Consider the following 22,575-nt stretch of genomic DNA (forward strand, 5'->3'; position numbering starts at 1 on the left):
TTTCTGTCTAAGATACTGTTGTTATATGTAGTGTCAAGGTAAGAGCACCGACTAAGTTTTTGGAGGATTTAGAGTTCTACCCTGACTTTGCTGGTACTGGCTGTGTGGTCTTGAATTCCCCTTAACCTCTGCCTGTGTGTGTTCATGCAGTATTATTTCTCTAGGTGCTCTGAGAGGGCCTTTTCATCCTTCCAAGTTATGTACTTAATAATGCCAATATTTTTAATCACCATTATATGGCTTTGCATACCACTGTTTTATAAATGGTGTATTTTTAAGAATAGCCAATATTCAGTGATTAGACATCATCCAAGTACATTTTGTTGAAATGTGGTACATGTAGGCTGGTCTTTGACCTTTCATTTGGTGCTTTTTTTTTTTTTTTTTTTGTGAGGAAGATCAGCCCTGAGCTAACATCCGTGCTAATCCTCCTCTTTTTGCTGAGGAAGACCGGCTCTGAGCTAACATCTATTGCCAGTCTTCCTCCTTTTTTTCCCCCAAAGCCCCAGTAGATAGCTGTATGTCTTAGTTGCACATCCTTCTAGTTGCTGTATGTGGGATGCGGCCTCAGCATGGCTGGAGAAGCGGTGTGTCGGTGCGCGCCCAGGATCCGAACCCAGGCCGCCAGTGGCGGAGCGTGCGCACTTAACCGCTAAGCCATGGGGCCAGCCTCACATTTGGTGCTTTTTGCTTAGCTAACTTTCATATATGATCGAAGGCAGATCTTGGAAACTTGACTGTACGTGTAGCTGTGAACATGACTTGGACTGGACGTGGTAGTGATGCTTGTTATTTCTCTTTCAGTTAAGATACCTCCCATGTGTGTCTTGTGATTTACTAATGTCAGCTGGTTTAGAAAAATGTCAGACGTTGGAACCATGGGTAACCAGTAGCAGTGATTACTTGTCTTGAGGGTCTGGGAGGTTGGCATCAGCATCTCTTAAGTGTCTTAAAATAGCCTGTGAAAAGTGGCTTAACTAACCAGGTACCAAGCTCAGTTTGAGTTTAGTGTATATCTTAGTTCTATTATTGTAGTTCTTTGTGAAGGCTTTAAATCAAATAGAGAGATTCTGTTCCTGTAATTTAGAGTGTAGATGCATGTGTGTGTTGTGTATAATTTTTTAAATTGGTGGTTCACTGAATAACTAGTATTATGTGGCATTTGTTAGACTTTCATGATAAATAAATTTTCAGAAACTCTGCTGTAGATCACACAGACCAGACTGCCAACTAATTTGTTTTTTTCGTAGGTGTTGTAGCCAGCTATAGAATTCTCAGTTAAACCTATAATTAAATATTGTTGAATGTTATTTTGATGCTATCTCATTTTGGTCAAACAAATTCTAATTAAATTAGCTACTGGTGCATTATTGCTGGGTCTCTGGTATCACTTGGAAGGAAGATGGTAGGGGTGTAGATAGCTCAGATACTCTCCCAAGAGAAGCATACCTTACTGTCATATTGTTTATAATAGTTTCATAAATACTGCTTTAGGTGTTTTAACTTAGTTCATTACCACCATTATTGCCTTCCTTATGTAGTCGTTCTCCCTTAACCCTGTTAACTATATGACCATGTGGCACAAATTAGCTTTACTTTTTATACTATTGGATTTTTATTATGTAGCTTATAATATTTCTAAGTTATAGAAAAACTCCAAAAGTTGTAGGAGACAACAGAAATTGATGTAGCCTATTTGGACAGAATTTAGAAATGAGATCCATATTGTCATTTTTTGAAGTCTAAAAAGAGAGGCAAAAAAGTATGTATCAAGTGCCGTTTCTTTAAGTTGCTTCCAGCTGCCTGCTTCCTGATATAGAAATATTTATTAAAAGTGGCAGGTTAAAAATTGGATTCCTAAGGCAAAATATGACTGGTCCCATAATTTTGTTAAAAAACAGGAAATATCTGAGATTTTGCCTCTATAGTGGCCCTTTTTTTTTTTGGAGAGTCATGGTATGGAGCAAATAGTACATTTCTTGGCCAGCAAAACAGAATAGTAAACAGCCTAGACAATTTCAGTGAACTAAAGAAAATTTCCTAAGGTAGTGAATGAGAAATATGAAATTATCCTTTATGCATTCCAAGAGTATAAGTAAATGTTTGAAAAGGTAGAAGGAACCATTTAAGATAATAAATAAGATAGTTAAAGACAATGATGGATTTGGCTGGCCGTGAAACACAATTGGGCATGAGGATTAAAGTAAGGAATTATGCAATGTAAAGTATGACTTGGGTGGCAATACTCAAATTGTCTATTTTCCCATTTATGTTGACACATTAAGAGGATTTTAAAATAGAATCATTTATATTTCATAATAAGTATTTGGTCATTGTTGCTTAATATATTGTAGTATTCATTAACCGTGTTCGTCACTTTATACATTGGAATTGTAGTTCGTAGACTATAAAGAAAATAGTAGTGCATGGCCTCAGTGACCATATGGAATAGAGACAGAGGTTAACGATTACTTATGGTTTGCTTCTTAAAATAGTTAGAAGGACTAATGTAGCCTTGAAAAATGAGTAACTTTGACAGGATATATAGGCTTTCATCTGTATGATTTTGTGTTCGGAATAAACACACATTATTTATAAAATATAAAAAAATTTGGAAGGATTTCTAGAATTGGTCGTTAGGCAGTCTTCTAGATAAAATTTATCAGGTGTTAATATCAAGTAATGAGGCAAGTATCTCAAACATAAATTCTCTAACAGCTGTGATTCTCATCAGAAACAAAGTAGGGTTGGGGCCTTGTACTTTGAAATAGCATATTCAGTATTCAAAATTTGTATTCAGATGTGAAAACAATTATTTTAAAAACTAATATAAATACTGTATCAGAAAGTAGAACCTAAAAAAACCTTTCTTAATGTGCCATGAACTGAAAAGTTGAAAAAAGGTGTAAGTTTCTCAAAATAGCAATTTTCAAACATTTTTTCAAAGTTTGTAGAAATTTAAAAGGCAAATACTGTGTCAAATTATGACGCTCTACCCTAAGGCAGTTTGAACAAAAATCAGCTAAGCATTGTAGAATGTGAACAACAGAGTCAAACGCACTTAGATTTAAATTATGCAACCTTGAACAAATTAAGCTTTGGTTTTCTAATTTAAAAAAATTATCAGGGACAGGATTTGACTCATGGTTGTTATGAGCAGTAAATGAAGTAATGCTTTATTCAAGTGAGAATTTATTCACTAATTCTTTCTTCAAGAAATATTGGTTGAATGTTTCCTATATGCCAGCCTCTCTGTGATGCCTTAGGGGTACAAATGTAATATAAATGGTCTTGACCCTTGTGGAGATTACAGTCCGTTAGGAAAAACAAGACAGGAAATCAGGTGATTACTAGAGCTTAATGCAGTGGGGACAAGAATGAATGCAAAGACTTTTTAAATATAATATCAGTCCACTCCAGACATAATGGTCACTGAGACTTGGGCAGAGGCAGAACTGGCTTTTGTCATTCTTTTATTCCAAATTTTATGAATATGACCAAATTTATGCGTATTACTAAGGTTTATCATATTTTGCCTTCTGTTAAACTTTGAACAATGAGATTGATAAATGTGGACATTTTTTCAAAGAAAAATCCTATGAGATTTATTAGGCCATTATGAGATTATTTCTATAATTCACGATTTATAAGCACTCTTGTTTCATACCATTGTCGTTGATCTGTATTTAGGGATCTATTGTGCCTTTCCCTTGCATTGCCTGTGCTGCTCCCTCTGCTTCAGCTGCAGTGTTATTCTAGGACTATTGCTTTGTCTTAAGTTTACATTTTGTAGGAATTTTGAAAAGACAAACTCTGTTCCTGTAATTACATTTTAAACTGAAGTCCAGTTATATAGTAGGTGGCTCTTAATTTTATTTTTAATTGTGGTAAAATACACATAACATAAAATTTACCACTTGAACCTTTTTTAAGTGTAGAGTTCAGTAGTGTTAAGTACTTTCACATTGTTGTGCAACCCATCTCCAGACCTCTTCTCATCGTGCAAAACTGAAACTCTCTACCCTTTAGGTGGCTCCTAATTTTAAGACTATAGTTTTTGCAAAGATTTCACAAACATACTTTTTCTATTTACTGGTGGTGGTGTTAAGTTTATTTGTTTTCTTTTTTTCCCCAGCTTTGTTGAGGAATAATTGACAAATATAATTGTATATATTTAAAGTGTACAACATGATGTTTTCATATACGTATACAGTGTGAAATATTCGCCAAGATCGAGATAATTAACATATCCAGTATCTTCCAGTTAACTCGTTTTTTTCTTTTTTGTGGTGAGAATGCTTAAGATCTTCTCTCAGCAGATTTCAAATATACAATACAGTATTATTAACAAGAGTCACCAATGCTGTGACATTAGATCTTAAGAACTTATTCATCTTATAACTGAAAGACCCTTTGATCTACATCTCCCCATTTCTCCCTCTTCCCAGCCCCTGGCAACCACTGCTCTATTCTGTTTCTATGAAATCGGGCTTTTTCTTTTTTTCTTTAAAGATTCCACATATAAGTGATAACATACAGTGTTTGTTTTTCTCTGTCTGACTTATTTCACTTAGCATAATGCCCTCCAGGTTCATCCATGTTGTCACAAAAGGACAAGATTTCCTTCTTTCTCATGGCTGAATAATATTATTCCATTGTATATGTATACTGCATCTTCTTGATTCGTTCATCCTTTAATGGATACTTAGGTTGTTTGGCTATCTTGGCTATTGTGAATAATGCTGCAGTGAGCATGGGAGTGCAGATATCTCTTCCAGATACTGATTTTGTTTCTTTTGGATATATAGCCACGAGTGGGATTGCTGGATCATATGGTAGTTTCTATTTGTAGTTTTTTGAGAAACCTCCATACTGTTTTCTGCTGTGGTTGAACCAATTTACATTCCCACCAACAGTGCACAAGGGTTCTCTTTTCTCCACATCCTTGCCAAACTTGTCTCTTGTCTTTTTGATAATAGCTATCCTCACAGGTATGAAGTGATGTCTCATTGTGATGTTGATCTCACTTCTCTGGTGATCTCCTTGAAGAAAACATAGGGGAAAAGCTTCTTGACTTTGATCTTGGTGATGATCTTTATATGATCTTTTGGATAAGACACCAAAAGCACAGGCAACAAAAGCTGAAATAAGGGGACTATATCAAACTAAAATCTTCTGCACGGCAAAGGAAACAAAAGGCAACTTACGGAGTAGGAGAATATATTTGCAAAATATGTATCTGAAAAGTGGTCATATCTGAGATACGTAAGGAACTCATACAACTCAAAGCAAAAACCCAAATAATAAGGTTAAAAAATGGGCAAAGGACCTGAATAGACTTTTTTCCAAAGGAGACATACAAATGGCCAACAGATACATGAAAAGGTGGTCATCATCACTAATCATCAGGGAAGTTTATTTCTTAAGAAAAGATTTTGTAGATGACTTTAAAATAAAATGTCAAATAATACATCCTTAATTTATACTGTAAATTAGAATGAATATGTGAATTATTATAGTTCAGTAAATTTAGGATGAAGGAAATATGCTTACATAACAGGTGGTTTTGCTTTTTTTAAAAAAAAATCGTAAACATTCAGTAGAGTTTGGTTATTTAGGCAGTTGAAATATCTAAAATACATTTGGACTTTTAGGCAACAATGTTTATAATTGCTAGGAAATGCTCTTATCTTTAACATGAGGGCTTAGGCTATAATAATAGGTAATCTCTAAGGTCTTCACGAGGGTTGATAGCTCTTTATTTTGTTGGTTTTCTTCACTTTTAGATGCAGTTTCTATTATAAACTATTAATTATTCAGTGATGCATATGGGAGCTACTTTAGGGAAACATAAAAATCTGATTTCTTTGGAGTATCTTTCCCTTTAATTCTAATTTCATCTCTTTATGGTTTTGTTTTTCATTTTTTTTGCAATGACACTTTTATTTTACCCTCTAGGGTATCTAGTAGTAATGCTTATATTAAGATAGGTTTTTTTTTTTCATTGATTATATTTTGAATCTTCTTATAGCTAATGTTAACTAACATGACCTTCTATCATGATAGGATCCATTATTGTTTTTAGTACTGTTCTTGTGTCTTCTAAGTTATTTGTGGCAGCCTCCTATACTATCACAGGACCTTGAGAATGACTTGATGCTCTATCAATTTTGTATTTTATGATATTTTCTTTTTAGCATTTTATTTTAAAGTCTAGAATACATGTTGTGGAAGAAGGGCAAATAGAAATGAAAATTGCATTTTGAAGTTTTACATCTTGTCAGGAAATCTTTTATTATGCCTCCTGATTGCTGCAAATTTCATTTTTCTACCAATAATATAAAGTCTTGTAGTCCAACTATAACTCTTGCCTAACAATAGGTATACTTTATATTTTTCGTGACTTAATAGAAATTTAAAGTATTAATGAGCACTTTTTCCCTTGTCCAGGAGCCAATATTGAAACTTTTAAGAAAAGTAAAATCTGCATTTTAAGGAGTTAAATTCACTTTTTGAAATTGAATTTTTTAAATTCATTTTTTGCTATAAAAGTGTTTTTTAAGTATGGCACAAAGGACTCAGAAAATTTTATTTAGAAAAAAATTGATTACATAAAAATTTAAAATATCTGCTTGGCAAAAAACAAAACATAGCAAAACAACAAAATATTACCCTATATGATAAAAGTCTAAACGTAGATGAAGTGGGAGAAAATATTGAAGTATCTTTAACAAATGAAGAGATTCCACAAATTAATAAATAAAATGCCAGGAATTCATTAAAAATACTGGCAAAGAATATATGTAGTGCACAGAAAAAATATGCCTTTGAAAAGATGTTCTTTCATGCTTAAAATAATACAAATGCAAATTAAAACTTCCCTGAGATGATATTTTTTTGCCTAGTTGACTGGCAGACATAAAGCCTAATAATATATACTTTGTTTGAATAGATATGGAGAATCAGATACTCTCAAATTTTTAGTGGGAGTTTAAACTTCTATAACTTCTCTGGAGGGTTGTTTGGAAATATCTGTCGAAATTTAAATGTACGTACTCTTTGAGTGCTTTAACTTTTAGAAATTTATCCTAGATATATAAATGCATGTGTATAAAGGCTGTTCATTGCAGAGATAGCTCTTTTAGTAACTTGATGTTCTTCATATATAACTGAATGTGGATAGAATGACTCTGGAAGGTTACAGAAAAAGCTAGTAACAGTGCTTGCTTCCTGGGAGGTAGGTAAACTGACGTGGCTGAAGAGGACATGAATGGCAACTTTTTAACTGAATATCTTTACACAATAAATGAGCATGTATTACTTAATAAAATTAAGATTCAAGGGAATGATACTGAACTAAGACTCTCTTGTAAGCCATATGTGAAATAAGCTGTTAGTAGACCCACAGGATGTATTGTTCATCACCAATGTGCCAGTATATGCAGCAGTGTTCGAGTGTTTGTTGCTCGGTTCAAACATTTGTCCCTAAAACCGAAGTTTTCCTTGACTTCCTCTCCTCCCCCTAGACTAGTTAGGGCAGGCACCCTATTACGTAGATTCATTCATCCTGTATACATTTTTCTGAGCACTTACTACATTTGTGATTAAATAATTAATATTTTCCACTGGTTTAATGTTTTTTTCCAGCTGATAGAGTTAGGCTCCATGAGCGTTGGGGGTCCACCTGTCTCTCTCACTGCTGGGACCCCAGTATGTACTATGATGTCTTGTATCTTGATGACAGTGCATATTTGAATGAGTGAAGAATCATTCTAGAATATCAGAACAAAGCTACAGCCTATCAGGAAAACAAAATAAACATGTGCCTTCTCACCCATGTTTGCCTTTCTGTTTGTTCTTTTAGTGACTTTTCTAAAACAAACAAAAGCTTTTAATTTTATTTTTTGAAGGAGAGATCGTAGATCCCTTTTAGAAACCATGATAAACCATAAAAATACAAGGATGCAAATAGCCCCAAATTTTGTTACATAACTTCAGTGGTTTCATGGATTTCCCTAAAGCTCTTAATGTAGACTTACACCACTCCAAGATTCCACTCTGCAGGATTGTTTTTCTGACTGATGTTTATTCTGTTCTGGCAGTATTTGGTATCTTTGTTTTGTGACTTTCTCTCGTTCCTGGGATTAGGCTTTTGTATTTTCTTACAAAAAGTCTCAAGCATACAGAAAAGTTGAAAAAAGTGTACTTTTGGACACCAGAATACCCATCACTCATATTATACAATTAACCTTTTACCATATTTCTTTTATCATGTAATTGTCCATCTATCCATCCATCATCCTTTTTATTTAATGCATTTCAAAGTAAGTTGCCAACATCATTACACTTTCTCTGATATACTTCAGCTTGCCTGGCATTAACTGAAGTTCATTTTGTTTACAGGACTCTTTTTTGAGGTGGAAACTTATATACAATGAAATGCACCAATCTTAAGTGTAACATTTGATGAATTTTGACAAATGTATGTGTAACTCAAACTCCTGTCAAGATATAGAGCATTACCGTCACCCCCTGAAAGTTTGCTCTGCTACTCCCCAGTATTTTTTGTGTTTTTAAGTGATTATAACTTGCTCCCAGTTGTTATTTTCGCATCATTATGCTCCTTTCAGTTTGCTGTTTGATTGGCATTCTCTGTCATTAGCTGAGGTCTGGTGACAGAATATCAGCCAACCCAGGATCCTTAAGAATTGACCTAATCACAAAACCAAGAAGATCCAGTAGCAGTCAGGAAAACAGTTACCAACCCTGGTGGTTGTGTTGGTGGTGTTCTTGGATAAGTGTTTGTGAGGAAAAAGGAGGTGTAGGAGTAATGACTGGGTGGAAGGAAGTAGGAGTCTTGTTAATGTCCTGTGTTCACAAGGTATCCTGCAGATAGCAACTCATTTAGGTTGACAAGCTTCCTGCCACCCTTTCAATTTAGGAGTTTTGCCACCACACAACGTAATTTCTCTCAGAAGTGAGATAAGTAATATTTCCTGAGGAGAATAATAGTAATATATCTTAGAGCACAGTGGTGGGGAGGGGTTGTGAGGGATGGGCACAGCAATTTAAGGCCTTATGCCACCAGATGGTAACATTTATGCAGTCATGGACCCCCGAGGGGTAGAGATGGGATGTCCCATGGCAAGAAGAAATCTAAAACAAACTTAATCTTATCAGACAAAATAGACTTTAAAACAAAAACTGTAAAAAGAGACCAAGAAGGGCATTACATAATGATCAAGGGAACAATCCAACAAGAGGATATAACACTTGTAAATATCTACACACCCAATGTAGGTGCACCTAAATATATAAAGCAATTATTAACAGACATAAAAACAGAAATAGATAGTAACACAATAATAGTAGGGGACTTTAACACTCCACTTACACCAGTGGATAGATCATCCAAACAGAAGATCAATAAGGAAACATTGGCCTTAAATGATTCACTAGAACAGATGGACCTAGTAGATATATACAGAGCATTCCATCCAAAAACCGAAGAATACACATTCTTTTCAAATGCACATGGAACATTCTCCAGGATTGATCACATATTAGGCCACAAAACAAGTCTCCATAAATTTAAGAAGATTGAAATAATACCAAGCATCTTTTCTGACCACAACGGTATGAAACTAGAAATCAACTATAGGAAGAAAATCAGAAAAGCCACAAATACGTGGAGATTAAACAAAATGCTACTGAACAACGACTGGGTCAACAAAGAAATCAAAGAAGAAATCAAAACGTACCTGGAGACAAAATGAAAATACGACATGCCAGAATTTATGGGGTACAGCAAAAGCAGTTCTAAGAGGGAAGTTTATAGCAATACAGGCCTATCTCAACAAACAAGAAAAATCCGAAATAAACAATCTAACAGTGCCCCTAAAGGAACTGGAAAAAAGAAGAACAAACAAAGCCCAAAATCAGTGGAAGAAGGAAAGTAATAAAAATCAGAGCAGAAATAAATGAAATAGAGACCAAAAAAACAATAGAAAAAATTAATAAAACCAAGAGGTGGTTCTTTGAAAAGATCAACAAAATTGACAAACCTTTAGCTAGACTCACCAAGAAAAAAAGAGAGAAGGCACAAATAAGTAAAATCAGAAATGAAAGAGGAGAAATTACAAGTCACCTCAGATATACAGAAATACAAAAGATTATAAGAGAATACTATGAAAAGCTATATGCCAACCAATTCGACAATCTGGAAGAAATGGATAAATTCTTAGAATCATACAACCTTCCAAAACTGGATCAAGAAGAATAGACCAATCACCAGTAAGGAGATCGAAACAGTAATCAAAAACCTCCCCAAAGATAAAAGTCCAGGACCAGACGGCTTCCCTGGCGAATTCTACCAAACATTCAAAGAAGACTTAATACCTATCCTTCTCAAACTCTTCCAAAAAATTGAGGAGGGAGGGAAGCTCCCTAATTCATTTCATGAAGCTGACATTACCCTGATACCAAAAGCAGACAAGGACAACAGAAAAAAAGAAAATTACAGGCCAATATCACTGATGAACATCGATGCAAAAATCCTCAACAAAATACTAGCAAATCGCATACAACAATACGTTAAAAAGATTATACACCATGATCAAGTGGGATTTATTCCAGGTATGCAGGGATGGTTTAACATTCGCAAATCAATCAACGTAGGACACCACATTAATAAAATGAAGAATAAAAATCACATGATCATCTCAATAGATGCAGAGAAAGCATTTGACAAGATACAGCATCCATTTATGATAAAAACTCTGAATAAAATGGGTATAGAAGGAAAGTACCTCAACGTAATAAAGACCATATATGAGAAACCCGCAGCTAATATCATCCTCAATGGTGAAAAACTGAAAGCTGTCCCTCTAAGAACAGGAACCAGACAAGGATGCCCACTGTCACCACTCCTATTTAACATAGTACTGGAAGTCCTGGTCAGAGCAATCAGGCAAGAGAAAGAAATAAAAGGGATCCAAATTGGAATGGAAGAAGTGAACCTGTCACTATTTGCAGATGACATGATTTTATATATAGAAAACCCTAAAGAATCCCCCAGAAAACTTTTAGAAGTAATAAACAAATATGGTAATGTTGCAGGATATAAAATCAACATACAAAAATCAGTTGCATTTCTATACACTAACAACGAAGTAGCAGAAAGAGAAATTAAGAATACCATCCCATTTACAATTGCAACAAAAAGGATAAAATACCTAGGAATAAACTTAACCAAAGAGGTGAATGAGCTGTACACGGAAAACTATAAAACATTGCTGAAAGAAATTGAAGAAGACACAAAGAAATGGAAAGATATTCCGTGCTCTTGGATTGGAAGAATTAACATAGTTAGGATGTCCATACTTCCTAAAGCCATCTATAGATTCAGTGCAATCCCTATCAAAGTTCCAACAACACTTTTCACAGAAATAGAACAAAGAATCCTAAAATTTATATGGAACAATAAAAGACCCCGAATAGGTAAAGGAATCCTGAGAAAAAAGAACAAAGCTGGAGGTATCAGACTCCCTGATTTCAAAATATACTACAAAGCTATGGTAACCAAAACAGCATGGTACTGGCACCAAAACAGACACACAGATCAATGGAATAGAATCGAAAGCCCGGAAATAAACCCACCCATCTATGGACAGCTAATCTTTGACAAAGGAGCCAAGAACATACAATGGAGAAAAGAAAGTCTCTTCAACAAATGGTGTTGGGAAAACTGGATAGCCACATGCAAAAAAATGAAAGTAGACCCTTACCTTACACCATACACAAAAATTAACTCCAAATGGATTAAAGACTTGAATGTAAGACCTGAAACTATGAAACTTCTAGAAGAAAACATAGGCAGTACGCTCTTCGACATCGGTCTTAGCAACATATTTTCAAGCACCATGTCTGACCAGGCAAGAGAAACAATAGAAAAAATAAACAAATGGGACTACATCAAACTAAAAAGGTTCTGCACAGCAAAGGAAACCATCAACACAACGAAAAGACAACCTAACAATTGGGAGAAGATATTTGCAAACCATATATCTGATAAGGGCTTAATCTCCAAAATATATAAAGAACTCATGCATCTCAACAACAAAAAAACTAACAACCCAATTAAAAAATGGGCAAAAGACCTGAACAGACATTTCTCCGAAGAAGATATACAGATGGCCAACAGACACATGAAAAGATGTTCAAAATCATTAACTATCAGGGAAATGCAAATCAAAACTACAATGAGATATCACCTCACGCCCGTCAGAATGGCTATAATTAACAAGACAGGAAACAACATGTGTTGGAGAGGATGTGGAGAGAAGGGAACTCTCATACACTGCTGGTGGGAGTGCAAACTGGTGCAGCCACTATGGAAAACAGTATGGAGATTCCTCAAAAAATCAACGATAGAACTACCATATGATCCAGCTATTCCACTGTTGGGTATTTATCCAAAGAACTTGAAAACACCAATTTGCAAAGATACATGCACCCCTGTGTTCATTGCAGCGTTATTCACAATAGCCAAGACTTGGAAGCAACTTAAGTGCCCATCAAGGGACGAATGGATAAAGAAGCTGTGGTATATATACACAATGGAATACTACTCAGCCATAAGAAACGATGAAATCCAGCCATTTGTGACAACATGGATGGACATTGAAGGTATGATGCAAAGTGAAATAAGTCAGAGGGAGAAGGTCAAATACCGTATGATTTCCTTCATTAAGTAGTAGATAATAACAACAATAAACAAACACAGAGACAGAGATTGGATTCGTGGTTACCAGAGGGGAAGGGGGGAGGGAGGAGGGCGAAAGGGATATTTTGGCCCATGTGTGTGGTGATGGGTTGTAATTAGTATTTGGGTGGTGAACATGATGTAATCTATGAAGAAATAGAAGTATAATGATGTACACCTGAAATTTATACAATGTTATAAACCAATGTTACTGCAATAAACAAAAAATTAAAAAAAAACATAAAACAAACTTAATCTCTTTTCATAGAAATCTTGTGCAGTGTAGATATAGTGATTGTAGCATATTGATGTCTCTCTCTGATGTAATAAAAATTAATTACCTCAGAGGAGATTAATTTTTTCATAAGCATTTTATGGATTTAAAATCCTTGTAACTTCTTAAGTATGACTTGATTTGTGGTTTGAGAAATAAATGTATTAGATATTAGAGCTTGTGTGTACTAAGAACCAGAAATACAAAAACAGTGTTAGTAATACCCACATAATGGAACCATTGGTGTCAAAACAACCTTTCTTTTTTTTGCTCGAGGAAGATTAGCCCTGAGCTAACATCTGTGCCACTCTTCCTCTATTTTGTATATGGCTTGCCACCACAGCGTGGCTTGATGAGTGGTGTAGGTCTGTGTCGGGGATCTGAAACTGTGAACCCAGGCTGCCAAAGCAGAGTGTGCCAGGCTCAACCACTGTGCCATGGGGCCGGCCCTCAAAACAACTTTCTTGTACTTAAATCATAATATTATTGCAGATGTACTAACTGATTTTCATAATAACCATTATCAATCTAAAAATATAATTTATTAATCACTTTTCACAAACCTCTATTTTAGTAAGTTTGTTGGTTTTGATTTTATGGTGTTTTATTAAGCATTTTTGTATTCATCAATATCAATAATAGTTTATTAAATGAATTGTTCTTTTTGTGCATATTTATTACTATAATGTAACAGTTGCAACTAATGTGTGTCTTCTTAAATCTTCTGATAATTCTTGTTTCCTAGATCAGTCACTCCTTTCTTATTTTTCCTTGGGTAGTTCCCTGTGGTACAGAGTTAAAAAACAAATCAGCTGGGAAGCTTAAAGTCTGAGATTTTGCAAATTTAGCTTCTATACAGTTGGCACGATCTCTTTAGGTGGAATGAAATTTATACGTAATAGTGGTATTCGAGGTTTATCAGACACTTAAATTTTGTATGTTTTACGTTTATTATTAAACTCTCCCAACCACCCTGTGAGATAGGTACTTAGGTACTTTTATTACCCTCAGTTTATAACTAAAGCACAGAGGTTAAGTAACTTGCTCTTACACAGCTCATAAGTGGTAGAGCTTGAATTCAAATCCATTTTTTTAACTACTCCACCAAAGACTTTTACTCATATTGTCTACTCTTCTAATAGAGCTTACATCAGGTTAGTTTACTAGGTACTACCAGTGGTACTACTGGCTCTAATTTGAGGAAAATAATCCAAATCTTGCTCAAAGGTGAGTTACTTCTTGTCACTCGCTCATCAAAGCAGGCATAGAACCTCTGCAACTCCCCATCTCAGATGGTTCACTCAGCATTCACTTAGCATAAGTAAGCAGTGGCTTTGTATTTTTAATATCTTGCAGTAGTGGTTTTAGGACATTAGCTAGGTGCTGATCTGTATATTTTGTTAAAGTACTCTTAACTCCTCACCGTTGGACACAGCTTAGTTATCATAGGATGTTTCCCAGTGTTCATAGAATAAATTACTGTAATGGGAGGAAGAATGTCGAGTCGCAAACAATGTATTGCAGTCATTTTGCTTTCTAAGTAATCATTTTCCTAGTTTAAAAATTTAAGTTTGTACTCGTAAATTAGAGCTATTTTAAAAATATGCTCTATTTTTTAGCTGAAAGATAGCTTTATTTATCTTACATGTTCATTTGTCACATTGTCATGTAGTTTCCGGTGCTTCAACATCAGGACAGCATAGTTTTAGTAATAGAAAAATTTTAAAGGTTGTTTATGTCTAACATTGATCTTATTCACACTTAAACCCCCTTAGCATTGGGGTTAATAAGTTTAACAAGTAGTTAATAAGTCTAATCATTTTATTTCTGGACAGTATTTTGGGTGCTTCTCATTAGCTATAGAGCAGTAAATGCACTCAGTTTTGGAAAGTGTATTGCCAGAGTTAAATTGTTAATATAAAGCAGCATTTACCTAATCATCTGTTTTTTGTATATTCACACACAGCAGAAAGAACCATCTAAATCCAGTGTCAAGAGAAAAGTGACCAAGGTCGCAGAAGCAAAAAAAGTAATGAAGAGAAATTTTAAAGTGAATAAGAAAATAACATTTACTGATGAAGGGGAGGTAAGATTCTTAAACGCTTCGTTTCTGAGGTACGTTCCAAGTGTTATAAGGAGTTTGACTCTCCTGCTGACTTACCATTCATTAATGAGAAAATAGTTTCTGTAAAGCATGCTAGGCAGTTCCTTTCACTGTTGCTGTAGGCATTTCATCAACTATACATCTGTAGGCAAGAATGCCTTACTGACAATAAACGAGGTACTTCTAGGTGATAATGACGCATAGATGGTTTTGAACTTTATAAATGTTTTCATAGATTAAGTTTTTTTGTGATGATATCCATCGATGTTCTCTGGGAACAAGAGCAAGAATAGTAACACAACTACTTGCCACAGCTGCTTTTGCTAGACTCAAAAAAGTCTCTGCTTTGCAGTTCATCAATTTTAGAAGTGCTACTGGCATGTTTCTTCCTGGGCTGGCTGTGAGAGGGAATTCTCTGCTTTAAAAAAATCTTAGACACATAGATGCCTGGTTTTCATCTCACCATTACCTTGGTCTTAGTGTAAATAAATGCCCACAGAGTAGGAAAGAGGTTACTATTCACAGATTGCTCATGAAAGGTCACTCTAGTACATAATAATATTATTTTTGTTTTTAAAGAAGAAAGAGATCTGGAAAGTCAAGTGACTTACGAGTAATGGCTAGTTAGTAGTCATAGCAGCATCTTCTGAATATCATCTCTTAGTTTCACACTCACCAACCTACAGCTTTCCTTGTTCATCCTAATACAGCACACAGTACCCCACACCCACCATAATCTCATTTCCCTTGCCTTGTCTTTTTTTTCCTTCATGGCACTTATTATGTGACGTTGCAGCCTATATTTATTTGCTTATTGTCCTTTTCTTCCACTCCAGTGGAGTGAGGGAATGTATTGGTTGACTTTGCTCACTGCTCTGTCCCCAGGACTTAGAATAGTGCCTATCATATAGTAAACCCTCAGAAAAGGTTCATTGAATGAGTGAACCATTTTCTAATATCCCAATAAAAATAACAGCTTTTTATACTGACTATAATGTATCACATCAAATATTTCATCATCATTAATATAAATGCTGCCTAAGTAGTCTATATCCAATGGAGTATGTTTCCTTTTAATTTTGAAGTTAACAAAGATTTGGATGTTACTTTGGGGAAGGGGGCTTTGCTTCAGAAGGCCAGATTTGCACTAAGAATATGGAGTAAAATGGTGTATAAATTATGTGAGAACTAACAAACAGTACAATTCAAAGTTGGTGGAAGCTGCAGAGGAAGCCTATGTAACTGATAAGTAATGAGTCTTTATGAAATTACTAAAAAGAGGTCAGCACCTGAGAAGCACACTAAACTAGAATATAGTTTCATTACATCAGATGCTTATTGTAAAATAAAATTAGTACTATTAGTATAATGTTATTAGTGTTAGAGGTTCTTTCCTGTGCTCCTAAATTTAACTGCACAGATTATACAAATTAGCTCCAAGATGAGTGTAAACCCTTAACTATAAAACGTTTCAGTGTAAACTTATTGCTGATAGGAGCCCTGTGTGGCTGTGAGCTACATTGAAACTTTTGAATCTAAAACTCTGAAAGAAATGCTATTATTCGTTCGGCCCACAGAGGGATGAACTTTTTTCACTCTGATGGAAAAAGGAGTGAGGAATCAGAGCAATGGATGCCATTCTCACTGTCACAACTGATCGCTCTCACTGCTTCTTCGGTGTCAGTGACTGCTAGCGTGGCTGCTCATGTGGTAATATTTGTGACCCTCATTCATTGCCAAAAGTTGAGACTCTGTAGGAGTCTCATCTTGAAGAATGGCTATGGTGGTGACAAGAGTGAGAGGAGGCATTAATACCTGTGATGTGTTTGCCTGCAACTTCAATTTGCCTGCTGGTTAATTAGTGGTCTTTCAAAACAGTGGTAGCTACTTAAATGCTTTTGGCAACCAGTTATTAGATAAGATAAGAGAATAGGTTTTGTCTAAATTGTCTTAATTTTACAGTTTTAGACCTGGAAGATTATTGAGTCAAAGACACAGATGCCCAGAGATTGAGTAATTTACTCAGGATTATGCAGTGGGCTAGTGAAAAAGTCAGGACATTAAGTCAGGTCCCCTGACTCTCAGATCGGTACCCTGACTTCATAGTACCTTGTTCCTACAATAAACTGTATGTGTAAAATTGTGTATATTTGAGTAAGCCCATGAAATCCAGACTAATTTTCTCCTTTATGCTTAGTTATTTTAGTCTTTTGTATAGTACTAGCTGATAATGTGATTCATCGATCACTTGTGAGCATCTGATATGTGCCAGGTACTGTGTTGGGCCTGAGAATACAAGAACAAGGTAGACTACTGCGCTCAAGGAGATTAATTCTAGTAGAAAAACAGGAAAGTAAAACAACGTATTATGGTGAGAGAAGGGTTGGAAGTACACAGAAGGTGCCATGGCAGCTGGCGGGGCTGCACTCTGGTCAGCTGGCTACTGCCCTGTGCAGATCATTCGGAGCCAAGTGAATGGAGTAGAGCATACTATGAACACTGACATGATGTTGAAGCAGCTACCTTCTCCTCCAATTTACCTTCTCCTCCAATTTTATGAAATTTTCCTTTAATCCTGCTGTTATTGGATTATGACAGCATTACTTTATCCTGACTGGGACAGTCTTTTCTGTGGCTTGCTCGCTTTAATTATAAAGTTTGTTAGAAAGTTTGAGAAATACAAGTTGTAAGGCAGAAAGTGGGTATACATACGCACCATTTCAAAATCATTATACAAAAGGAAATGGTTTTCTGTTGATGTTCTCTGTCTCCCACCCCATACTTACCTTTTTCCTGTCTGCAGTTAGTTCAGCAGTGGCCACAAATGCAGAAATCTGTCTCGAAGGATACTGAGGAAGAGGAGGACACTGGTGGTATCAACTTAGATAAAGCAAAGGAACGGCTTCAGGAAGAGGACAAATTTGATAAAGAAGAATATAGGAAAAAAATTAAGGCAAAGCATCGGGTAAGCTTTCCATCTCAAATTAATACTGAGTGAAATTTGGGGCTGGCCCGGTGGCATAGTGGTTAAGTGCATGCACTCTGCTGCGGTGGCCTGGGGTTTGCAGGTTTGGATCCCGGGCGCACACCGACGCACCGCTTGTCAAGCCACGCTTTGGCGGCATCCCATATGAGGTAGAGGAAGATGGGCATGGATGTTAGCCCAGGGCCAATCTTCCTCAGCAAAAAAAGGAGGAGGATTGGCAGCAGATGTTAGCTCAGGGATAATCTTCCTCACAAAAAAAATACTGAGTGAAATTTAATATGTCCCTTAGTATATCTAAATATTCATTAGATATTCATTAATAACCATACTACTTTCTTCTTTGCTTTCTCTCACACTTCTTTTTCTGTGGCTATTTTGTCATTTTCTTCTATTTCTGGCTATTTCTTCTTTCTTCCTGCTGGTGAAGTCTTTGCATACTTGCTAGTTTCTGAGAATGTTACCTAAATCTGCTTTTGGTTGAGGTAACCCAAATAATATTAGTGATTTTTTTAATTAATTTTTTTATTCTGAGATAATTTTAGTTGCACATGTAGTTGTAAGAAGTAATACAGAGAGATCCCATGTGCTCCATTTCTATAATTTTTGTCATTTTAAGAATGTTATATAAATGAAACTGTGTAGTATGTAGCCTTTTGAGATTGACTTTTTTCACTCAGCATAATTCTCTGTAGATTCATCCAAGTTGTTGTATCAATACTTCATTCTTTCTGTTACTGAGTAGGCTTCCATGGTATGGATATACCACAATTTGTTTCACCGTTCACCCATGTGAGCGACATTAGTGGTGTTTTCCAGCTTCAACTTATTTCTTTCCATAGCAATTTACTTGATAATGGATATAAGATTAAACTTATGTTTAAAAAAAAAAGAATCTTGTAAGAGGAGTGCTTCTATTTAAGCATGTGCCCTGTTGACCTCAAACTTGGCAGTTCGCTCTTATCCTTGAAATGGGTTACTCTATTCTGGTCACTCATGATATTACTGTCTTTTCACACTACTTAATTTCCATAAAAGTGGACATTTCACTAGATAAATGAGTCCGTTAATGAAATAAAACTGATTTACATTTTTCAAGAAGTTCCTGCAGCATGCCCTTGAGACAGTGAATGATTTCAGGGTAACAGTATCATACCCAAGAATCACTGCTATAATATTAAGTTCTTTGTTAAGAAACTATTAAGCCTTTGGTTGTAGACATTATTAACTTTGTCCTGGCAAGGATTGTTGTAGTTTTTGACTTCTGTTTGACCTTGTAATTTAATGGCCCAGGAAACTTTTTTTTCATAGAGCAGCAATTCTTATTTCTTTAAGATTTGATGCAGTTTCACAGTAGCATTTGATGAATAAGAAAAAGTAGATATTAAAAATAGCTTCAGGGATGGAAATGAATGGTGATAAAAACATTTCAGAAATATGGAGAACAAATGAACCTGAAATGTACTGGTTGCAGTTGTTCAGTTTTTATGTTATTGAGAGAACTAAACATTTCCTGTATTGCTACTTTTACTATAGTACTTTAAATTGAAATTTGGCATTAATAATTTGTTGTTAAAATATTTAATAATATTAAGAGTGTCAGCAGCTTGCCGTGTTTTAGCTTGCAGTCTAGATTATTTATCCAGGGGATGACTGAGCATAAGAACAGTTTATCCTTAATTTTTAAATTGTAGCCAGCAGTAAAAGAAATATAAAGAATTTACATAAAATAAAGGCTGCCCCCCTTTCTTATCTTCCCTTTCACCCTCTTTGCCCCGTGTGTGAAAGTTATCCAGGTTGTGTAATATTGTTTCTGAAACCTTTAAAAATGTAATTTCAAATTGAATAATTGTATAGTGTTTTTGTGCTAGGCTCTGCCCTAGGCTGTGAAGATAGAACACCTAAAATACATGAGTTCCTCTGTCCCAGGAAGATTATAATTAAATCATAGTTAACTATGGGTATTCTGTCACTGCTCCACAGCTTTTTGTACCTCTATGTTTTTACATTAAAAATTTCGAAATGAATATTATATTCACATTGTTCCAAAATCAAGATCATAAAAAAGCTAATGTTCAGAAGTCTTGCTTCTGCCCATACCTGTTATTCTTATTCATACCTCCACCCCTATAGGTAACTATTTTTATTAATTATTAATGTATCTTTTATTAATTATTAATGTATCTTTCCAGTTTATTTATATACAAATACAAGTAAATAGAAATACATATTCCTATTTTCTACCTTTGTTACATGAAAGGTAGTATACTGTATATAGATTGTTTTGTACTTTACCATTTTCACTTATTTTTGAGCTTTTAAATAATTCAGTTTCTTTGCACCATGGTTAAAAGGTTGCATATGGTTTTTGAACTCCCATTGTGATTATCTCACAGCAAGATTGAGCAGAGCAGTTTTGGGCTGACCTAATAGTGAGAAAAATCACAAGAACTTTACATACTACTGTTTTGAAGTCAGTACCTCTGTAACTAAAAGATACATAAGATCTTTTAAAAAACAAGTCAACGCTTGTTATTTTATATAAAATAGGTATTTTCTACACAAGGTGGCCCATGGCATACTTTCTCTATCGGAGGTTGAAAATATTATGTAGCCTGAAAAAAGCAGAAGGAAGTAACTAAAATAGTCGTCTTTCTATTCTACTTGAATGTAAATGCTACCTGACACAATATGATTAGTTTCTTGGTATTTTCATCAGTGAAATTATTATTTATGGATATATATGTATTTGTGTATTAAATTAGAGAAAACTGCATGTTTGTGAGCACTTTGAAATTAGTATGTTTGTTACAATAGCATACATGAGACACAATACAGGTGCTCAAATCAGTTATGCACCAAGGTGCTGTGGACTGGATTTCTGCCTAGAAAACACGTGGAATATTTTTTTAAATGGCAAGTTTTAACATTTGACGTAATGTTTGTGAAAAGAGTATTGTACTGTATGGTGGAATACTTGGATTTGTGTCCTGTCTCTGGCATTACCTACTCCAATTGGGACCACCAGTCACTAGTTTGGACTGCACTTTCCTATTCTGGAAAATGAGGGAATGGGAGTTAATACCAGATGATCAGAGAGATCCTCTGGCCCTGTGTGTATAGGTAAGTCAGGGGAATATAATTATCCTTTCTTGTTTGAAAAGTGAAATTTTAATTTGTCATTTTTCCCTGCTGACAAATCAGGTTCCTTGCTTGATGATAAGGCTTCCTTCTTGTTCACTTATTTTCCAATGGCTACTAAAATTTTACTTTAAAAACTAAATATATTCTGAAAAACTAAACATATTATTAATCCTGCATGGATTATTTTATCTTAATTGCTTTATCTGAATGCATTATTGGTTATGAAATCAACTTTTTTTCCCTAATTGAGTATATTACTTACTATAATGACAATTCTTAGTTCTTGTAGCATAAAGTTTTACCTTGGGCAAATGTAATTATGTTCCCCTTGAAGCTGTCACTCATTATTTTGTTATTCCTATGAAAGTATACTGAGAATAATTGTATGTCCCTAAAGAATATTTGAAATACTGACTTTAGGGTCTAAGAATAAACTTTACTTCATGAAGATAGAAAATTTTGACACGAAATTATGAATGAGGTATGTTCCTAAAAGAATTTCATGCGTGAAAAGAAAACTCTGTAAAATCTATAACATAATTCTATGTTTGACACATATTATATTTTTAAAAATATGTATCAATTTTAGAAGTCTTCATAAGCTTAGGAATGTTCTTTCAGCATGTTCAAAATATTTCATGCTTATATTTTTGTTTTAAAAAGATAAGCTATTTAATAGATAAGTGAATTTAGTCTTTTTTTTTTTTTAATTTTTTGTTTATTGCAGTAACATTGGTTTATAACATTGTAAAAGTTTCAGGTGTACATCATTGTACTTCTGTTTCTGCATAGATTACATCATGTTCACCACCCAAATACTAATTACAACGCATCACCACACACATGTACCGAATTATCCCTTTCACCCTCCTCCCTCCCCCCTTCCCTTCTGGTAACCACCAATCCAATCTCTGTCCCTATGTGTTTGTTTATTGTTGTTATTATCTACTACTTAATGAAGAAAATCATACGGTATTTGACCTTCTCCCTCTGACTTATTTCACATTGCATCATACCCTCAATGTCCATCCATGTTGTCACAAATGGCTGGATTTCATCGTTTCTTATGGCTGAGTAGTACTCCATTGTGTATATATACCACAGCTTCTTTGTCCATTCGTCCCTTGATGGGCACCTAGGTTGCTTCCAAGTCTTGGCTATTGTGAATAACGCTGCAATGAACACAGGGGTGCATGTATCTTTGCAAATTGGTGTTTTCAAGTTCTTTGGATAAATACCCAACAGTGGAATAGCTGGATCATATGGTAGTTCTATCGTTGATTTTTTGAGGAATCTCCATACTGTTT

The 22,575-nt window shown here is 35.0% G+C and overlaps 1 protein-coding gene across 2 annotated transcripts in view; it reads left to right on the forward strand.

Moving 5' to 3' along the window:
* Window positions 1–22,575, forward strand: part of DDX10 (DEAD-box helicase 10) — a 280,191-nt gene that overhangs the window by 140,864 nt on the left and 116,752 nt on the right. The window contains exons 14-15 of one of the 2 annotated variants that reach the window (XM_004427362.3): window positions 15,004–15,123; window positions 17,945–18,106. In XM_004427362.3, the coding sequence (XP_004427419.1) occupies window positions 15,004–15,123; window positions 17,945–18,106 (282 nt within the window). The remainder of the gene's footprint in view (window positions 1–15,003; window positions 15,124–17,944; window positions 18,107–22,575) is intronic. The other variant, XM_087433665.1, reaches the window with a different exon arrangement.

The sequence above is a fragment of the Ceratotherium simum genome, chromosome 7 (genome assembly GCF_057802395.1).
Source record: "Ceratotherium simum simum isolate JZ-2026a chromosome 7, ASM5780239v1, whole genome shotgun sequence".
Classification (NCBI taxonomy): domain Eukaryota; kingdom Metazoa; phylum Chordata; class Mammalia; order Perissodactyla; family Rhinocerotidae; genus Ceratotherium; species Ceratotherium simum.